Source organism: Nanorana parkeri, unplaced genomic scaffold (genome assembly GCF_000935625.1).
Source record: "Nanorana parkeri isolate BGI_ZX_2015 unplaced genomic scaffold, ASM93562v1 scaffold570, whole genome shotgun sequence".
NCBI lineage: Eukaryota > Metazoa > Chordata > Amphibia > Anura > Dicroglossidae > Nanorana > Nanorana parkeri.
In genome coordinates this window covers 580,222-602,955 of record NW_017306838.1, presented here as the reverse complement: position 1 = coordinate 602,955, position 22,734 = coordinate 580,222, and the positions used below count along the sequence as shown (strand labels likewise).

Genomic DNA, 22,734 nt, shown 5'->3' with positions numbered 1-22,734 from the left:
GGTCCGTTTACATGCAAATTCAACCTCCGTTGACTTGCATTCATTCCGTTGTGTTTTTGTGGCAATCATAGATCATAATGATAAAAAAAAGCAGAATTGCGGTTGAAAATGGATGGAGAGAGAGAGAGATAAAGGAGGCAATGACAATGAGTTCTGGACCAGTAAGGCATGTAAGAGACAAGACAGAAGCTCCTTATTGCAGCTAACCAGAAACATTGGGTAAAAAAAAGTGAGATTAAGAGGAAAGGCAGAAAATAGAGGATTAAGCATAGAGAAGGCAGTGGATTTTAATAGTGGTTAAGGATAGCGGGTGCTGAGCATGATCTGATTAGGGATTATTGAGATAACAGCTGGGTACAAAGAGGAAAGGGCTTGTCGCTGGCAGGTAAGGAGCTGGCCATGGCCGGACAAAAACTGATTATTGTTAATGGGTGGAGGGCAGAGAAGGGTCCACAGCTGTTCATGTACAGGAAGAACTGGTTATGGACTGCAGAGTAAAGAGAGAGGAGGTAGAGAGGGAGCATGGGAAAGGTTTGTATAAACTGTTGTCCTCTGTCTTAAGAAAGAAAGAGCCATTTATACCCTTGCTTTTGATGTGTGAATTCATAGTGCAGCTGTAAGGTACTTACAAAGAGGCCAGTATAGGTAGACACACGAGGCCCTGTCCTCCAGGTTATACGCAAACATGCTGTAGCCAGGGGTCGTGAACATGGTGGTATCTGGGCACGTGCCCATGTGCATGGAAATGTGCGCAAAAATGTGCATGAAAGTGTCAGCGTAATTATGTGCAAGCATAAAGGAAATGTTGCGCGCACAAGCATACATCAGCACCTCACCTGTGTATCTGATCCTTCTGTGCATGATCCCAGCTTGTGACCTCAACCCTGATTAACAGCTTACTGTAACTCCACTCTGACCTTGCAAAGTGTGGTACCTCAAGTTCCTGCATCATCAGTTCCTGTGGACGAATTTCCCTGGTCAACACACTCAAAGCGCAGTACAGGGTCCTGCCAGACCACCTCTTCAGCACTTATGCCTCCCTGAGTCCTCCTCTTACCCGTTACTATCTCCAGGGGAGATGGACTGGTGGTATTAGAGTAGCCCCCCGTTCAGCTTGGTCTTCAATCAGGTACGTAACAGCAGCTGCACCACACATGGCACACTTCAGACAAGGGGTGGGACTTAGCCAATGGTGTGGTTCTTAATAGGAAGGGACAGGGCTTGGTATCTGCTTGGGAGTTTATCTCCATTAGAGCAGCCACAGGGGGATGGGGACAGAAGAGCATTGTGGAAATGGTGGAGCATATCATTACAAGGGAGCAACCAAGGTGCTTAGATCTGACATACCATACAAAGTCCAAAACCCAGGGTACAAGAGAATGAGCAGTGCTGAATGCATTAGATATTGTGGGAGAGAGACTGGGGTGAAGTACAGTTTTAACAGGCACAGACATGATCTTGGTGTAGTGTGTACAGTGGAGGTAGACGAGCTACTGTAGACGATGAGGGGAAGAAATGGGCTTTCACACTCCTTTCCTCTGGTGGGTCTCAGGTACCCCCGTCTAAAACAGCAATATCTGTATCTAAACAGATACACTTTAGTCTGCTGTGAACAGTAAACCACAGAACAAGGACCATTTAAAAAAAGAGCTGCAAGAGGTGGAGACATCTCTGTCATTCTATGCAAGGGGTCAAAGAAGAGTGAACTTTTATCATAATTGAAACCCACTATATGGAACATCTACTACTGTTTTGTGAAACCAAGATACATATTACCATCCTGTCCTCTGGTTCTATACATTATTGTCCTGATCACAGTCAGTGACAGTTAGACACTATACAGTGGTTCATCTTTTTAATAGTCACTGCATGTTGTATTATAATACATACCCGACCCCTAAATTCCAGTGCAACAGATTCATAACTTTCATAGATTGTATTAAAGTTTTCTGATGTTTTTGATGTGAAGAGCAGAATGTGATTATCAACAGGAACATCAAATATAGTCCCAGATGTCTGGAAAATAAAACAAGTAATCTATTTAGTGACAATGCTACTTACAAAGTTTATTATACATCATACTTTAACTAATGCAATGTAATTCAATCTATGCTGCAGATTGTAATAGGTCATTTACCTCCAAGTTATACTCCGTTACTACATCCATAATATGGATCCGAATTGATCGAATTAGGTCCAGTTTGCTTTTAATTTCCTCTTCTGTTATTAAATAGTGGACAGATTTCTCCTTTAGACACAGAAAATAAGATAACAAGTATATACGAATGTTTAAACAGACATAATGCAAATAACATTTCTATCTACTGCAAGACAAACTTTTCTCAGCTGAAGTGAGATCCAAGGTAACACTGTTATAAAGAGTTGCCACTTTAGGAATCAGGCAACTCTAAGGCTGGTTAGATTTTGTGCCCAATTTAAAGTTGTATTCATTGTTCAAACCTTTTTGTCAATAATAAATCCAGATCAAACAAATATACATTGCTCAGCAAATTATTTCTTCACATTTTCTATACATGTTTCTAAACAGCTGGCTTCAATTCTCTTAGCTCAGCTTTCCTGAACTTCCTGTCCAGTACAAGATCACAAGGGAGAGAGCAGTCTGCAGCAGCTGTCCATCTACTAGCTGGGAGAAGGGAGGAGGAGATGAGAGAAGAAGAAGGGATTGTCTTGTCCTGCTGTACCTGTGTGTTTGTGGAGACACACAAAGCTTACTAACACAAACAAGGGTGGCTCCATAGGACCATGCAGGGGAAAGAAGCTACCCTAAAACAGGATATCAGGTCCAGTGTTTAGGGGACCAGCTGATTCTGCAGGAAACTAACACTTTTAAGCATCAAGGGAAAGCATCCATTGTAAGCGATTTCATTAGCATTTGAAGAAGCTTGTAAAAAGGTTTGACTTTACGGGAGATTAAACAAAATAGGCAAAATATGGACAATCATAGTACTAGGCAACATTCAGAATATTGTGGCTACCACCCTTACCAGGCAATATCTTACACGTTAATGTGTGTTGCTGCAAGGCAAGCACCACTATGCAGATTTTAATGGACCTGCAGTATTTTTTCCATGCAGCACACCTCATGTGTACACTGGCTGGGTAGATTGTGGTGCCGTTGTTATTATTATTGTACAATATTTATATAGCGCCAACAGTTTGCGCAGTGGTTTACAATATAAGGAAGACATTACAATTACAATACAATTCAAGACAAGATGGTAAGGAGGGCCCTGCCCGTGAGAGCTTACAATCTAAAAGCTGTTCAAAATAAATGGCACTGCAATGCACTGCGCTTAGTTTCATGTTACTGTGCCTTGCAGTAATGCGTATTGTACAATTTGTTATTGCAAAGCAACAGTCTTATTAGACCCTTAATTATGCTAAAAATGCAAATGAATATTGTTTAACTAGGTAAGAGTTTTTCTGGAAATTGTCATTCTGATCATGAGTTATAAATCTAACAGAGTTTACACAAATTTCATAGTGTTTCCACTGTCTATTTCATATTACCGATCATCTGCAGTCGGTAATGCCACAATGCAAATCTTTAACCTGCAAATGTTGTAATTGGATTTGGTGCTGGTCATGTGACCAGAACTGAGGCTTTCACCAAAAGAGGTTGAGGGAGGCCGATATTCAGGCAGAGCCAGCCAATCATGTACAGTTGGACTATGCCAGGGGTAGCCAAACTTCGGCCCTCCAGCTGTGATGAAACAACAAATCCCAACATGCTTCTGCCTCTGGAAGTCATACCTGTGGCTGTCAGGTTCTTGCAATGCCTAATGAGATTTCAAGTTCAGCACTAACCCCCGAATAAACCACTAAATAGATTGGTCCCTCCTAGCCTGTCTAGGGTTCATAGTTCAATTTTTGCCCCAAAAGTGCTTACCAACCCTCCATTGGCGACCGATAAAACTGATTTCCACACAAATGATAAGACGCTTGATTAATTTTTCTTAAAGAACTTGCAGCAATCTGTGTCTTGTGCTCCTGGCTGTGTAGTACTTGCTGTAATAGCTACTATTCCATTTTAGAATAGATCGTCATACTTCAGTAAAGAATAAACTTCTCAAACTCCCCGTACCTGTTGAATTTACTCCATGTCATCCCGTGACAGGATCGAGAGGTGAGTGAACGCCGGTATGTGTTCGCTCACCTCCCGATCTACTGAGCCGACTTGTGACAGTCTCATTGTCACAGGACGGCTAGAACTATGAGGTGAGTGAAAAGCACTCACCTCATAGTTCTCCTTTAAGGCAGGGTGGCTATACAAGTTTCACCACAGTTGGAGGGCCAGCGTTTGGCTATCCCTGGGCTATGCCAATTACCTACTGTATATGTGTTTTTGGAGGTATTGTTGTCCTCTCCAAGAGCAAGCCTTTATTTTGATCTAAATGAGTTACAAATCATCTTTTGACAGCAGTAGAGTAGAAGTATATAAAAATATAAACGATAGAAAACTTACCTTTTTATATACTGCAACCATATTCCCAGTGATGCCAACATGTGACAAAATGTCTTCACTACTGACAAATCCAAAAGGAAACTCGGAGACATCTTTGGCTGCTTCTGAGAAATGCTTTGTCAAATTACTCCCCAGATCCTGTATATACAAGGGAGTTATGTAAGGAGATCTATTCATCTTCTTATCTTATATATTATATTTTTAAGCTGATACAATAAAGTCGTACAAATAGTGATGATCACATGCAAACATTATTTAACCTCATCATTACTTTCTATCTATATTACATATAAAAAAAAATGCTCATACCTTAAAAAATCCAACCACATTAACTTTATCTGTATGAATAAAAGATTCATACTCCTCTGTTGTATTAAGTAACACAAAACTAGGTCCAATCCTTCTGTTTATCCAAGTTACAAAGGCAGCGGCTGTTCTGACACCTTATGGAGAAAAGATAAGTCATATTATTAAATATGTATTGCAATTAATATATACAAATAAGCCACTTAAAAATGTTAATGTCATTTTACACTGTAGGCCACTATACAAATGGCTCACCCAATAGATTTTTAAAAGGAACTTAACAGGATAAAAATATGGAAATTGCCAGGGCTGACTTGTTTTTGAATGTGGACATTGCAGGTTGTCTTTTTGACTGCTTTCTGGATCAGGGACTGTCTAAATGGTGAAGCAGAAGTAAAACACAGAATACAGCGGGCATTTAACAATGAAAAGCTAACTGTGAGACTTCTAGAAACCATGCCTAAATTTATGAAAGTGACGAACCTTCGGGTTACTCATTATTCACCATCGTCAACGTCTTATTGAATTGTAATGTCTCATGACAGTTTTGTTGAAGGCTTGTGGGATCCCCAGAGATACCCCCAAACTCTTGTAGCTTACTCTTGTTTCCTTCCCTTCTCTATCTTACCTCTTTTTTTTCTGTTACTCTGTCCTATTAAAGATTTATGGTACATTATGCTCCTGATGGCTTTAGGCCAACTTATAGTGCTTGACGTCCATGTATGACCACTGTAGTTAATTGAAGATGTTTTTGAGTTACTATACTGTTAGACAGATGCCATTAAGCTGCCCTAAATCTTTTGTGTTATATTCTGATATATGTCATTGTTCAATGAACCTCTTTTTTTAATACAAATTTATTGAAACAAAAAAAAACAAAACTGTCTTTGATACCACTGACATCTGCGAACAATTCTTCGACTCGGTTGACCCTGTTTACTAAGGATGATGAAAGAAAGGACCCGCAGAGCCATGGTTACTCTTTCCATATCAAATTATCTAAAAATTATTTAAATGCAATGTTAATTTATTACATCTGTATATGTATGTGTGAATTGTTGGCGCTATATAAATACCTGTAATAAATAAATAAATAAATAAATGTTCTACAAGTCCACATGCCTATTTTTGCTTTGTGGCCTCCTAAATTAAGAAGAAAAAAAAGTGTTGTGACTATTGTTTGAGTCAAATGGATTTCATGTTTCCCATACGAATTACGTGGATGCAAAACCCACTTGAAACAGGTCTAATGCAGGCGAGTACGAGGTCAACTGTAGGTCAAATACATCGATCAATGATGTCTGAATGATCTCAGAAGTGTCTCAAACTAATGCTATCAACACGAGGCCCGTCGACATAGGTCCAAAAAAAGCCTGTCCCATTTACTTAGTCCTATTTACATTTACTATCTAAGTACAGCAATGTCAGTCTCCATGTTTTTGTCAAGATATGTGACTTTTTTATCACCATATGTTGTAAAGGAAATACAGAGGATGTCATTGCTGATGTCCATCTGAAAATATGTGTTGCCTGGCTGTCTCTGACTTTCTGAAAAACTGACCTGGAGCCAGTGGTGGATCCAGGAGGCAGTGGTGGATCCAGGGGGCAGTGGCGGATCCAGGGGGCAATGGTATTTTCACAAAGGGAAGTCATCAATGACAGCCTTTACACTTTTGCAGCACAGGTTTCCTTTTAAACATAGTGGGGGGAATTTTGTCTGGAGCAGACAAAATCTAGAGCAGATTTCCACTGCAACCAATCAGCTTCTCTGTCTCATTTTCAAATCTTACCTGAGCAAACTGAACAGAGATGCTGATTGGTTGCCATGGGCAACTGCTCCAGATTCTGTTCAGTTTTGATAAATTCCCCTCAATATATAAAAAAAATAAAAGTTGTTGATATAGAGGGGTTTATTTATAAAAAAAAAAAGGGGTTTATTTATTTATAAAAAATCCTCCCAGCGTATAACTTATATAAATAAACCCCCTCGTCTTGACAGGGATTTTTAACTTTGCTTATTTGCTTTTTTATTTATTTTTTAATATTTAGTGCTGCAACTAATGATTTTTTTCACATAATCAATTAGTTGTCCGATTATTTAAAACAAAATTAAATACCGTCTTTAATTTAAATAAAATACACAAATGCAGTGTTACAAAAATAAAGTTTACTTCAGAATAAAACTGCATGCACAATTTTTTGCAATCGCACTGCACTGGAATGCACGGAAATTAATGGCACTGCAACGCACCTCCCGCAGCAGAATTTGTCAGGCCGAAATGGAAAATTACTTTTTTCCTACCGTTTATAATTATTTATTTTCTAATTGTTTTGTAATCACATGGCGCTTGAATAGCTTCAGCCAGGGAATGACAGCTGCCAGTGGCAAGATTCGGCAGACGGCAGCTGAATGTAAATACAGCAGATAGTGGGCTGTTGCAATAGCCAGTCTGTTAGTGCCCATTTCTAATTGCAATAGCCAATAGCAGGCTGGCTATTGCACCCGCCCACTGCTTGCTGTGCCCTCCTCCCAGCATGGAGGAGAGAGCTAGAGGATCCAACCAACTAATCGATAATGAGAATAGTTGACAACTATTCTCATAATGGATTAGTAGCAATTAATCGATTAGTTGGTTGCCGCCCTAGAAATATTCTATATGCATATTGGTACATTTCTTATTTGCAGTCAGCAAGTGATGCAAGGTGTATTTAAGTATAAGCCCTAGAAGTGGCAGGTGCTGGGTCTTCTTGCCAGCTGCCCTGTTTTGTGCAAAAGGAGCCATACTACATTACTAACTGCCTGTTTCGTGGCTGACCCAGATCAACCTGACTACTCTCTTGCCTGCCGCCTGCAACACCTCCGCTTCACCCTGACCATTGTGCTTCCTTGCCTGTTACTGACCTTTGCCTGGACCCCACCATTTTCTAGTCTCTCTCTGGTGTACCATTTTCCCCTCATAGCCTCTAAGTCCCCAGCTTATTCACTGGTAAGGCTTTTAAGGGCTGCAACCCGGTACCAGCATGCAGCAAAACCCAAGCCCACCATTAGGAACTCTGAAAAAAACATCTGGTGCTTAGACTCCACACCTTGAGTGAGCTCATATTACCACCAAGGGATGTTGTTGTAACACATACAATGTACCGCCCAAGATTTGAGCTCTTTTACCCTTTGTTAGACCAGGCAGTGTACACATCTATTTTATAACTGATTATGACATCTGCCAGAACCATACAGACAGGGTTAATTTTTATGGATGCACCGATACCAGTTTTTCAGAATTGAGTACGAGTACCAAAATTTATATTTTGGTACTTGCCGATACCAAGTACCGATGCTGGTACATCCGGTAGCATGGAGCCGGCTTCCCGGGCAATCAAGAAGAAGGCAGCGAGTCATTACCCGCTGCCTGGCTTCTTGATTGCCCAGGAAGCCGGCTCTATGCTGTTTGGCCTGCTCAATGCTGATTGGCCGGGAAGCTGGCATACCAGCCAATCAGCATGGAGTTGGCTACCTGACCAATCAGGAAGCCGGGAGGTGGGTCATTACCCACTGCCCGGCTTCCTGATTGGTCGGTAAGCCGGCTCCATGCTGTTTGGCTGGCTCGATGCTGATTGGCTGGAAATCCGGCTTCCCAGCAATCAGCATCGACCCAGCTGTTTGACACTTCTGGGGCAGAGAGCTCTAGACGCCCGGCAGTCTGCTGGCCCTGCGACATCACAATCGAGCAGTATCTGGAGATGCTGTCGGTGCGCAGCTGGTAAGTACTGCGCCCTGCTATAGGGGGGCACCACTCTGCAACTCCGCCTGCATTGCTGTGCTTTCTTAATGGGCAAATAGCATGGAGCCGGCTTCCTGGCCAATCATACCGGCTCCATGTTCCCTTGCGGCACTGCCAGTCAGAGGAAATCTCCCTCTGACCGGAAGTTCCAGTATCGGGATATGTTTTGGAGTATTTGGGGCGAGTACAAGTACTTGCCCCAAATACTCGATATTGCCACTGATACTACTCTCGGTATCGGTGCATCCTTATTAATTATGGTAAAATTAACTCCTCACCCCCCTCTTTAACATTACATGGGGAGGCTAGGTAGGATTTTTAAGCAAGTAAAAACAAAACACAATTTTTTATTTTTAAAATTCTGATATGTGAATGGGAACATGTAAGAGATATAAAGTAGGCGTTATCCCAATTTGGCTGCAAAAGTGGAATATACTCCAAAGCCTAAAACATGCTAAAACTTTTTAGTTTTAGCATGAAAACTTTTTTTTAAACTTTTTTGTGCCTGGCACAAGAAAGCCCATAGGAAAGCATTGGGATGTATTTTAACTGCGCAGATGAAATAAACGGACTGCATCACAACTGCATATGGTGTGAACTGGGCCTTTGGATATTGTTGGGATGGGTGGGATGGGGCATCTGTTGCTGCTGTGTGCCTATTAAGACAGAAAGTGAAGGGAAATCTCTAATGGGGACACATAAAAAAACACATTTTTAGTAGAGTGAGGAAGAGTAATATTGTGTTTAAAATGCTTTATTCCTGTCTGTGCTTTCCTTTCCCATCAAAACTGCCCCCTTCATTTCTTGTCCTGGTCACTCTAGGACAGGAAGTGATGGCAAATATTCCAATGGGGTAAGAGACAGGAATAAAAAACCTGAATGAAATTGTAACTGTTTCCGCTCTGTCTAAATCCTTGGTTCTCAACTGGTGGGTCATGACCCAAAAGTGGGTCGCGACCCCATGTTCAGTGGGTCGCGACATGCCTTCCTTCTAATTGAGAGACTGTAGAGGTGCCTGGACTGGACTGACAGCACATTCTGGCTCCTGGCACCTCTACAGGGTGTGCAAGGGAGCTGTACAAACAATGCACATATGGATGGAGCTCCGTCACAACACAGCAGCCCACACTGGTCACCAGGCTGAGGCTCCATCCCAGTTCTCATATGGTAGGGAGATTGGGTGGATCTTAAAAAAAAGAAAAAATATATAATTTTTTTTGGAGTATGCGTGTGTGAGAATGTCTGTGAGTGTGTCTGTGGTTATGTGTGAGATTGTGTCTGTGGTTGTGTGGTTCTGTCAGTGTTTTTGAGGGTCCGTTCACACTGGTGCAGTGCGTTAATCGCACAGTCCCATGCGATTAATGCACTGTACTATGCAATCGCACCTACTGCGTGTTCTGATGTGGAAGGTGCGTTGCGTTGCCATTAATTTGAATGACACCCCAAATGAACCTCCCACCGATCACCTGCACCCAAATGTCCGGTACTGCAATGCTGCGCATTCCATCGCAGTGCGACTTGGGTCGTGATTTAATGACAAAGGACAAATGTTGGTCCTGAGGTTACACAGGTTGAGAACCACCGGTCTAAATTTATATTAAAAAATGTCTGGAGTTAGTTTTAAACTGGCAACCTTGACAGTTACTCATATATAATCTACAGTCCTGGTCACTTACCTTTGCAGTCTATGGGTTGTTTCCTGTCACCATTAATGAATAGTTTAAATGTCGGGAAGTCTTGGATTTTAAATTCTTTTCCAAGTTCCTTTTCCTGTGTGATATCTGCTTGGCCAAATTTAACTTCTGATTTTTCATTAATGAGCTGCCCAGCAGCTATTGAAAACTCTTCTTTCACTGTCTGTGATGGTGCTGACAAGGCGATGTCTAGAACAAAAAATTACTAGAATAAATATTTCAACATTGACTTTGAATTTCCTTTTTACAATCTGTTCTATACAGAAGTCCTGAGCCATATGTATAATTCTTTCAAATCTGGTCAAACAATTTTGAATGTATGGAGCACCTGCAAGAGCTGCTGGGATAAGAGCACTGATGAAATACAAATGGCAGTCACACATACTAACAATAGAACAGTAGAAAGGCATCATGGCACACTCACAAACCAGCATGTAAAACAACTTGTCTCACCACTAAGGACAATGACAGAGGTTTGGATACACGTCTTCTGCAAAGGATGTGTAAGCCGCACTGCCGCGCCAAGGCACCTCTTATAGTGCGGTCCTAACTCTAAACTATGAGAGTCTCCATCTTGGAGCACATGGGGGCAGAAGATATCAAATTGGGTGCAGGCCTGTCAGGAGGACGCCCCACCTCCTTAAAGGTACAGAAACACACAAGGGATCCCTTCATAGTTTAGAGTTAGGACCGCACTATAAGAGGTGCCTTGGCGCGGCAGTGCGGCTTACACATCCTTTGCAGAAGACGTGTATCCAAACCTCTGTCATTGTCCTTAGTGGTGAGACAAGTTGTTTTACATGCTGGTTTGTGAGTGTGCCATGCTGCCTTTCTACTGTTCTACTGTTCAAAGCCCATTTCGTGTGCACCTTACTGTATAACTGGTGACAAATTGTTGAGTGCGTTTGTCGTTTGTTTTGCTTTACCGATTTGGTGCAGCGACGCATGGGGTTTCTCAGCTGCCAATGGGATGTGCGGGATCCCTTGTGTGTTTCTGTACCTTTAAGGAGGTGGGGAGTCCTCCTGACAGGCCTGCACCCCATTTGATATCTTCTGGCATTATTGGGACCTACTCAATATTAGGAGGGTGGTCATAATGTCATGGCTGATCGGTGTATATACACAACACCACATTAGCTGCATGAAACTGAGAAAGCCCACGATGAGGAAAGGAGAGAACATTTCCGAGTGGTGAGAATTTATGGAAAGAGCTCCTGAATGTTATAAAATATCAATGTGTGATTGTGCCAATTTTTTTCCATTAAAAGTAAAACACCCACAGACACCCCCCTCCTCCACCACATCAGACAATCACTCTGAAGTCTTTAATTATTAAAGCAGCTTTATTCATATGAGCTTATGATTATAATGCTGATCAAATAGCATTTGGGGGATCTTGATTGGACTGATTCTCCCTTGAGATAAGCAACACAGGCAGCATCTACCTGCAGTGCTGCCTTCATTTCCCCTGACCACTGGGTTGACATGAATTTCCTGTGCCGACATAGCCAACCCTTTATGGAGGAAAGTGTGTATGTTTGGTACATATGATATGTTTATGGAGTGTTCTACAGCATTTGGAGGATCTGCGGCACCGAGTGCAGTCAGATTGTGGCTGTATTATCTCTGCAGCCAAAGTCATACTGTTAAATGCTGACTTCTCACTCTGTTGAGGTTGGCTGGTTTGCAAACTACATGCAATTCTTCTTTCAAACTGTGTTTAAAAGCTAACTCCACCTAAAATGGATGTACAATTGTTATCTGGTTTGAATGGTTGTTAGTAACAAACAACAATTTACAATTTATGTCAGGAAGCTTCAAGGGAAAGCTATCCAAGCCAAAATTCCAAGTTCCCCCCAACCACCCCTTTCACTGCAAGGCCAGATGGAGGTGCCAGGCTCCAATGATACATTTGTATTTATTATGAATATACAAAAAACTGGGGAAGTCCAGTTAGTGGATACTTTCATTATCTCCTAGGAATGTGGATGGACACACAAACTCATAACTGGAGTATTCAAGAGATAATAAAGGCAAAAAGGCTGTTCAATTTGCACGGGAATTTTCACTTTCCATGGAAACTTTCACTTAAGCTTAATGAAAGTAGCAAAAATTAACTTTACAAAGAATACCCAATCACATGCAAGGGAATTGAATAATGACAAATTTATCAGGGGAGCAGAATATGATACCTATGGTTTTGTGCAACATGAATGTAATATACAGTATGTCATTTTGATATTCCATATATTAGTATCTAGTGTGAACCTTGCTGGCACGATATTTGGGGTACAGGGGTGATTTTTAGAATGTACGACGTTCTTTTAAAGTTATTTGGGTCAATAAATGTTGTATTTTGTCACACGTGTGGTAGCCTTTTGATATATTTTTATGTTTTGAATGGGAATTTGTAGAGTCCATGAAGCAGGTTTTTCTTTTTAAGTCATTCACTAAGCTAGGGGGAAATTTCCTTTCAAATTGAACAGCCTTTTTGCCTCTAGTAAACTAATCCCATATTCTAAGATACCCAGTAATACAGAAATATATGTTTTGGACAGATCTGGGTTTTAAATAATCTTACACATGGCTTAAAAACAGCTAAGAAACAATATGGCACTGTTGTCTAAAATAGCAGGCTACACAAGGTGAAACAAGGGGAATTCTTCAAAGGACTACCTGGATTATTGCCTAAAAACTTCTTATCACCTATTAAAAAAAATAATAGAACTTAGCAAATATTTGTATGGAAGGCTATGTAAACTATACCTGTTACAATATGATTGGTCCAACACATTGTAAATTTAAAAAAATGTGCCTTGCGAATCAGCTATAATCATAGTTTAAAATTAAAATGTCACATTTTGTTAATCATTTCATAAATGTGGTTTGAATAGGAAGGACATGGCAATCTACATTACATATACGCCAATCAGCCATAACATTACAATGATGCCTGGAAGTGGGTAGGATATAATAGGCAGCAAGTAAACATTTTGTTCCTGAAACTGATGTGTTGGAAGCAGAAAAAATGAGCAAGCATAAGTATTTGAGCGACTTTGACAAGGTCCAAATTGTGATGGCTAGATGCTTAGGTCAGAGCAACTCTAAAACAGCAGCTCTTATGAAATGCTCCAGATCTGCAGTTGTCAGAACTCACCAAAAGTGGTCCAAAGAAGGGAAACCAGACAAGGTCATGGCTGGCCAAGATGCATGGGGGGAGCGAGGGCTGGCCCATGTAGTCCGATCAAATAGATCAAATGATCAAGGAGCAGAGCAGAGAACGGAGGTTTTCCGCTCTGCTCCCTGCTCTCCATCCTGAACTGCCTTGTCGTGGGCAGGGGTCCCCCTGAAGAGCAGGGGACCCCAAAAATCATGGCACAGAAGAAGGCAGTCAGGGGGGGGGGGAAGACAAGCACAAGCAGACTGCATACGAGTGATTTCAGCGCCTGTACAGCTGCTAAAATCACTCGTACAAAACACCTCCTCTGCTTTACATTTAGCCCTGCTTGCACGAAGCAGGGCTAAATGTAGAGAAAAAATCCCGCCCGGTGCCCCTTCAGTAGTTGGTAGTTCTGCCAGTGGCATCTGCTTCTGGGAGTCGTGCCTGTGGCTGTCAGGGTCTTGCAATGCCTCATGTGATTTGCAGTTGCACCACAGCTGAAAGGTCGGAGTTTGTCTATCCCATGTTTTATAGCGTACTTGTCCAACATCACCACATCACCGACCCAGCCCTAAATGATGCAGTTGCATTCAGACATTAAAAGTCAAGGAGGCTGAAGAAGAAAACTTCTGCCATCTCAACAGCAAAATGCCAATGCGCTAAAGACAAGGAGGAAATGACTGAGCCCAAAACAAAAATATGTAATACAAATACATTATACAAATTAAAAGTATTTCAGGGAGTTAAAATTCATATATGCAGCAGAATTATTGTGCAGAAACACAGAGGATGGAAATGTCTGTGCCAAATTAATAAACCAATAAACCTATTTGAGGGAAAGTCTGACTCGTGCACCAAATTTCAAAAAGTTTTGAATTGTTTGTGCCAAATTAACAAAAGTCACGCACATCATCCCTATAGTTTAACAAAACTGCTATAAAGTATGGCAGATGCAAATTGGTGTATGGAAAGGAGAAGTAGGGAGTTTTAAAAATATAAAACTGTACTGTTTTGGATCAAAGGGTTAAATTGTGAGACGTTTGTGATTTTTATGTTGAAAAAACAAATGTAATATTGTAAAATGAAGCTCAATCTGCATTTGCAAAATGAAAAGGGTTAAAATGTTACATGTAAATTAAAATAGGTGTAAAATTAGGTACCTCGGCTTATATTCGGGACGGCTTATACTCGAGTATATACGGTATGTAACTAAGGAGAATTTAGGAGTGAAAATGAATGGCCAAATGTGCCAAATTAACAATCACTGGGTTTATTAATATGGCACCCTTTGGATTTTCATTTCTCAGGCCCAAATCTTTTCTACGTTATAAGCAGCAGTAATATGCTGTTCATTGCAGTTACTACAGTTACTAATAAGGAATACAATAGATACTCCCAAAATGCCCCAAGATCTCTTTTGTTTCTGTATTGGCTAAAGGATGGAGGTATATCTAAAGAACTCCTGCAAATAACAAGTATATTAACGTTTTTTAGATCATTATATCTGTTTTATCCTGCCTCTTTTACCCTGCTGTACTGTATAGAGGCCTATGAATGCCTTATGGTAAATACCTGGGGGTCACAATGTCTGATATATATCTAAAAGGTCATTTTCTGTGGACAAATCTTTTACAGTTAGGGTATCTATTGCATTTATGCCTGCAAATGTTATAAAAGGAGCAGCAGGAATAAGATACTGTTCATATTGTATTTAATATAACACTGGCTTTAAAAGCATTCTAGGCACATAGAGTATGCAGGCTTACATCACTATATAATCAGTATTTACAACAGAGGCATATCTGCCGCAAGGCAAACAAGGCATTAGCCTTGAGCGGCACTTTCCAGGTGGGGCGGCAAAAAACACTGCCTCCAAACCAGTGAGGCAGAGCCTTACCTGCCATTACCGGTATTGCCACCAATTACGGTATCTGTGCTGATACGGAGCGCCAACACCTTCATTTTTCATTTTTAAACACAAGGGGCTGCCATAAGGTCCTGCGTTTGCTGGGGACCTACGGCAGCCTTCTGGGGACCTTGTGGCGCTGCTTACAACGCTGGCGGCACATGTCCTCCTCCTTCCTGTGGAACCGTGCTGCCCGCACCCACCCACAAGACCATCTGGACCCCTGGGGAAACTCTGCACAGCTCTCCTAAGACCCCACACAGCCCACATGAGAGCCCGCACAGCTTTCTGAGACCCCAAACAGCACACCTGAGATGCCGCACAGCCCACCTGAGACACTGCACAACCTCCTGAGAGCCCGCAGCGCCTCCTGAGAGTCCCACAGACCACCTGAGAGCCCGCACTGCCTTCTGAGATCCCGCACAGCCTACCTGAGACACTTCACAGCCCACATGAGGGCCCGCACAACCCACCTAAGAGCCTCCATAGCCCACCTGAGAGCATGCACAGCCCACCTCAGACCCTGGAGACATCAGGCCACCACCCTGGAGGCAACACAGAGTATGTAGCTCTATATTATTCTGCATTTCTATATAATGTATTGCTGGGATTTGTAGTGCTCTATAGCTGGTGGTATTCCGCATTGCTAATAGTGCAACCAGTCAAATGCTGGATACAGCGTGCACACTGGATACAGCGATTGACTGGTTACGCAAAATCTCTTAAACAGGAAGGGGTGAGGCAAATTTAGATTGGGGGGGGTGCTTGAGTTTAGTATTGCCTAGGGAGGCACAAAACCTAAATACATCACTGACTTACATCACAAATGATCCAAACCGAATGGACCTGTAGCATTTATAAATTGAGAACCCCAAATAGAATATTGGCATCCAAATGCAAAGTATTTTATACACCATAATAAATGTCAATATGTTACATAAACAGGACTATAGCAGATGATACAGAAGCTTAGGGAGGTCTCTATTTGTCTTTTCTGAAAAAGAAGAACTGAACTGTAAAGCAAAATCATGAGACCTCAAGAGCACCCAAATTATGGGGTCAGTAAAAACTATAGGGATTACTTGTATAATATCGCAAATAATTCCAATGTACTTACAGAATTTGACCAACAAGTATTTGTTTTCCTTGAGTGCCCTAGAGAAGTTCGAGCCTGTGAGGACAAGAACATTATCCTCCTCCTTGAATTTTGGTGCCTTGTGCTTCTTTGCTTTTGGCCCCTTTCCTGATTTCTGTTCCTCGGCTATAATGAAAGTTGGTAAAGATACAAGACAGCATACAAGCAGCAGAGTCTTCATTCTGGCTGCACAATTAGGCAAAGAAGAAAAGGAAGTTGCTCAGCCTCGTGGTGATATTCCCAGTGAAGGAGAACAACTGGTAGTTTCACACGTCACATTTACTGATTAAACCACTGCCAGAAAACATTGCCAGAAAAATGCCCCGCTTGTGACCGTAATCACTATCCTGCGCTGAGATACAAAAGGCAGCAGCCTAAAGCTGTGTATGACCTGTACCTAAAACACCTCTTATACAAGAATATGAGTGATTTATGTAAAGTCCATGATGTTCAGTGATGTCCTCCGATTCCTGGTCCACATAATAGTATCAGGACGGTATAATACTGTGTTTCCAGTTTATTTTCTTTGCAGACATTGTGTCACATAGTCTGTAGTTGTGAAGCAGCTGGAGTTTGCACAACCTTAGAACTCCATTGCTGTGTGTATGCAGTCCAATAAGACAGATTTTGCAGAAATCCATTGCAAATCATGCTGGCTCATTTAGCTAATGAAATGCAACAGTTATGCAGTTTTTGCAATACTTGCAATTTTGGGTAGCCAATTAAGACAGTTTTGTCTGTGGCAGATTAGACAAGCCCTTCTCCACCAGAGGGGTGCCCTCTGGCTTTGTCAGGTAGGCCTGCAAATTTTTGCACAGTGGCATGCATTTCCATGGTGCAGGCATGCAGGTCAGGAGGCTACAACCAGGACCTCCCTCAGCATCCAGGAGAAGACAGAAATCGCCCTCCATCTAAAGCTGCTCCGCCTCCTGCCCTCCGCCATGCTGCCGCACTGTGGTGGATATTATAAGGTAGGACTTTGTGAAGCGGGGGACTGAGGACTCTGTGAAGGGGGGTCCTGATGTGAAATGGGGGTGGGCTCTGATGGGAAGAGAAGCTCATGATTAAGAAATGGTCAATGACAAGTTTTAGAGTGAATCAGTGCTACTTTAGAGCAGCAGAGAGAGAGAGACCTATGAATCAAGCTGCAATCTTTTAGTAAATGTGTCTCGCTGCTCCTGTTAAAGATTACCTTGCTATCCACCAAAATTGCTAAATGTTGCCCGTGACTCCTGGGATCAGTGGCGTCACAAGGGGGTTGCGCTGACACTCAGTTACCGCTCCGGGTGTCACCCAGCCTCGGGACGCCCCTGCCTGGGATGCATACTAATTGCAATTGATCACGTTTTTTTACAGAGTGAATTCACTATTGCAGGTTATGCAATGGCTCTAAGATACAGCAAAGCACCTAACTAATGTGAGGCAATTATAGCTATACACTGATTATTATGACCACCTGACGTTTGTAGGCAAATTAGCTATAATTTCGCACTGAAGTTGCTAGAGGGCCAGACCATTATAAATAGGGAAGCAGGTTGTTTACCACGACAGTAGAAGTGTTTTTTTCTGAAGATATGGGTAAACAACGCGATTTAACAGCCTTTGAACGTGGGATGATTCTTGGTGCTCGGAGCCATGGAACGAGTATCAGCAAAACAGCAGAATTTGTTAAATGTTCAAGAGCAGCTGTTGTTAAAGTGTTTAGAGACTGGACTGACGAAAATCTGGGTCTGAACGTGCGAATTGTGGCCGTCAGCGACTAGTCAATGTTAGGGCAGAACGGAGAGTGGCAAGACTTGTACAAGACAACAGAAGGGCAACAGTGCAGTGTCAGATTCCCCGCATAACGTTTCAACATCTCGTGGAGTCACGAGGCGGCCCAACAAAGTCATCTAGTGGAGTCATCTCGTGGCCCAACGAAGTACTGATGGGGTGGTCATAATAATCTGGCCACTCAGTGTATGTCATATAGGCCTGATTTCTGCACAGCTAGGATGGGTCGCAGCCATAGGTGGCAGGACTGCCAGGGAAAGCACGCTGCCACTCATATTGCCAACACATTTCTCTGTGTAATAAAAGGTTCCAAACTGCAGCACTGCCTGCCAGTGCCATCTGGCTGGGTCCTCATTGTCTTGGCACAGCAGGTTTGTTGGTGGAATAGTACACTATGTGCTTAAAATCTCTCCAATCTGGGTCCCCACACCTAGAGCAGAACTTCTACTAATAATCTAATAATAATAATCTTCTACTCTGTACTGATGCAGAGTGGAGGAATTGTCCTATTCAGCCTCCCCAATGGAGTCTACATATAATCTGTTACACATACTGTACTGTACTGTAGGATGTCGCAGGAGCCATGTTGCATCCTTTCAGACACACCAGTGATCTTGCTACCTTGTTGTCTGGACCTCAAGCATTTATTGAGCTGTGACCTCTGTCATCACCCTGGCCTCCATTTTACATTGACCCTTCTAGATAAGATCATTTCCATCTTTCCTTGGTCTCTTTGGCTGAATTCTCTTTCTGTTCCGTTTGAGCTGTCTGTCAGTCAGTACCACACTAGCCTATGGCTTTTTTTTTAAGCCTGTCCTGCATAAGATCCATACATGTCTGTTAGGTAAGCTGCCATCATTGTACAAGTCAGATTTTCTTGACAGGTAATAGAGTACTATTAATACGTTTACTACTGCTAACACTTTTTTAGAACAGTCTTCTCATTTTCGCCATGTTCAACTTCACTTTTGGATGGAACCTTTATCTTTGCCATTAAAGACATAATCTATTCGGGAGACCCACCTGAGGCTCCTAAAAAGGTCTGGAATTGTTATCTTCAACTAAAGAAGCATTCTACCACTTTTCCTCTTAGGGAGAAAATCAGAATATGAGGGAAAAAAAAAGTAAATGGAAAAAAAAAAAAAAAAAAAAATTTCTACAAAATCGCCAAACAAACTTTTATCTCCCAGGCTTCTTCTCTGGAGTCCTCTCCTGTGGTGGATGGATCAGTAATACAGTTGGCACAAAATGTGACCGAGGACTCAGTAACATTCAAAGTAACCCTAGACAGGAAAATCGAATGAAGAAGTCATATTATGTTGCACGTAGAGCTTGAAGACTGTTGATTGCTCTATCATCTGTCACCAAAAGTCTTAGAACATAGACACACTGGGATGATTTGGTCTTTATCAATATTGTTTCTCATAGCAGATTCCTGGTGCCTAACCCTGAATGTTCAATTTATTTGCAAGAATGTGTGCAGGATAGAAAGGTTTATATTACATATCACAATTACTATGGTTTAATAAAGGGTCTAGCACAAACCATTTGTATGGTCCATGGATAAGCATCAAAAAAAGGAAGATTACAGTAAGTAATGAAAGAAGTTGTTATTTTCTGGAGTGGATAAAAAAAGTGTAACAGAAGCGATAAGATACTCTCCTTTTCTAGAGAAAATGTAGCAGTTTTAAATTCCTCTCATTACTGGTCACATGACCCAAAGGCTAGGCAATCGGCCCTGTGACCTTAGGTGAATGTAAGTATCAGTGTGCAGATTGGTTGCAGAATTTTCTCCAGTATGCATTTTAGTCCTTGTACTTTTCCACCTTAGTCAGACTGTTAACAGATATGTTTAAGTTAATATTTGTGTACAGTTCTTATCATTTCACTCAGGCAAAGAGCAAAAATGTGTATGAAATAGATTTATGGAAATATACCTCTCTAATGCATGATATATTTCTCTTTAAAATAATAGAAATCAGCTTGCACTGACTTTCCAGCCTATGTAAACAATAATACTTGGTGGTCATTTCATTGGGTAACCCTATCAAGTACTATGAAAGACCCCCACTTCATCAAAGCCTTGGAAAGACCCTTAGTAATATAGGTCAGTGCTATCAGGATTTGTTGATCACGAAATTTGTTTTCCAATTTTAAAATGTCGACTTCCGGTGATCCTCTCTTCATTGTGGCATAATTTTCCTGTTTTTAGTAGACACTAGTTGTGGCAAGATGAACTTGGCTGTTCGTCGGCTGCTCTAGCCCATCCTCTTCAATCTTCAAACTATTTTGCAGTCAGAAATACCCTTCTGCTCACCATTACCCTTCTGCTCACCCCTATGTTTGGGGGGGGGGGGGGGGGGTGCAGAGGTGGAGGAGTGGATAAGTCTGAACATTTAACACTCAAGGATTTTGGATTAAAAGCTGTTTCTCTGAATCACTTTTTGTCTGATTTTTACTCAAAACAATCCATTATCAGTAGCTAGACTGCCATCTTGTGGCAACCATAGTTTGAGGCTATCTGACTACACATTTGCTGTAAAATATTGCTTGATAGAAGGATTACCACTAAGAGGCTTGGTGGTTGCTACCTTGGGTCTCTGTTTGATCAGTTTCATATAGATCCAGCCTGGGTGTTGGATCAGTTCAGTGTTTGGTTACTCCTTCTGTATGCCCCTATGTTGGTACCTCTAGTTGTCTCCTGAGGAAGCAATGCGCTTAGCTTGGCTGTGGAATGCATAGAGATTATCCATCAGTCTCACCGCTCGATGAACATAAATGAATCATTCTATAATAGCATGAGATTATCCATATATATCTTTATACACTGAGTGGCCAGATTATTATGACCACCTGACGTTTGTAGGCAAATTAGCTATAAGTAGCTATAATTTCGCACTGAAGTTGCTAGAGGGCCAGACCATTATAAATAGGGAAGCAGGTTGTTTACCACGACAGTAGAAGTGATTCTTTTCTGAAGATATGGGTAAACATCGCGATTTAACAGCCTTTGAACGTGGGATGATTGTTGGCGCTCGGAGCCATGGAGCGAGTATCAGCAAAACAGCAGAATTCATTAAATGTTCAAGAGCAGCTGAAAATCTGGGTCTGCGAATTGTGGCCGTCAGCGAGCAGTCAATGTTGGGCAGAACGGAGAGTGGCAAGACTGGTACAAGACAACAGAAGGGCAACAGTGCAGTATCAGATTCCTTGCATAACCTTTCAACATGTCGTGGAGTCACAAGGCGGCCCAACGAAGTCATCTCGTGGAGTCATCACGAAGTACTGATGGGGTGGTCATAATAATCTGGCCACTCAATGTATATATCTATAGGACTCCCTCCCTGCGACATAGATACTTTCCTGTTGGATACCATAGCGCCAATTGGGACGCAAAATCCACAGATCTCTCGTTCAGTTCCGTGGACACTCATGGACTCAGTATCTGATGAGGCGGGACGTTGTTTCTTTGTTAAGGGACTGGTGGGCACCTCTAAATTTACCTTTGTGCACGGTCCTAATACAAATCAGGCCAATTTCCTTCAATCCACTCTCTCTAAATGAGATTCCTTCGCTGAAGGGACCCTGATATTGGGTGGAGACTTCAACTTCTCCCCGGCCAGAAGCCTGACTCGTCTAAAGGCTACTGATGTCTAACTAGACTTCAACTCAAATCCATATCTCGAGCACTTCACTACTACTAGCTTGTTGACGTCTAGCTCACCCTGAGATTTCAAGTTTTATTCCCCTTGTCACCTCACCTATTCCAGGATATTTTTTTTCTTGTTAAACATAGGGATCTACTTTTGACTGACATTGGTTCAATAACTTGGTCGGATCATGCACCAATCTCACTTACAGTCACTCTCTCCTCTTCTCCGACCACCAAGCCGTGGCAATGGCGCCTCAATGGGGGTATACTTCATGACCCCCAGATAGTAGCGGAAATTAATAAAGAACACCTATTTTGTGACCAACTCTACTCCTGATTGCAGCCCCATGCTTTTATGAGAAGCGCACAAACCTTTTTTCTACGTGGGATACTCATTAGCATTGGCACCAGAGTGAAAAAGGTAAGAAAAGCTCAGCGATCCGCTCTTCTTCAGGATAACCTTAGATTGGAATCCTTACACAAGTTACATGGCTCCCCAAAGGTGTGGGCGGAATGTTCTTCTTTGTGACTTGAGCTTGTTTCTTGTTGTTATTGTATTTGTGTTCAAATTTTTTCAAAAAATGTAAGGAATTTGAAAAAAATAAATAAATTCCTGTTACATGTCAAAGTAACAGCCACATGAATGGCAGGACTCAAGCCAAGCAGCAGCAGAGCAATTCCCAAAGCATCACACTGTCTCCACTTGCTTGCCTTCTTCCCACATAGAGATGGGCTCGATGTTCGAGTCGAACAACAGTTCTCTAAATCAGTGCTCCCCAACCTTTCTATCGCCGCGGACCGGTCAACGTTTGATAATGTTACCGCGGCCCGCTGAGGGGGGGG

General features: G+C 41.9%; 1 protein-coding gene across 1 annotated transcript in view; it reads right to left on the bottom strand.

Annotated features, from left to right (window-relative positions):
- Window positions 1-22,734, bottom strand: part of PDILT (protein disulfide isomerase like, testis expressed) — a gene marked incomplete at its 5' end in the record, with an annotated part of 33,042 nt that overhangs the window by 8,812 nt on the left and 1,496 nt on the right. Inside the window, 6 exon segments of the mRNA XM_018562286.1 lie at window positions 1,891-2,016; window positions 2,138-2,248; window positions 4,487-4,624; window positions 4,796-4,929; window positions 10,248-10,454; window positions 16,449-16,592. Coding sequence (XP_018417788.1) covers window positions 1,891-2,016; window positions 2,138-2,248; window positions 4,487-4,624; window positions 4,796-4,929; window positions 10,248-10,454; window positions 16,449-16,592 — 860 coding nt within the window.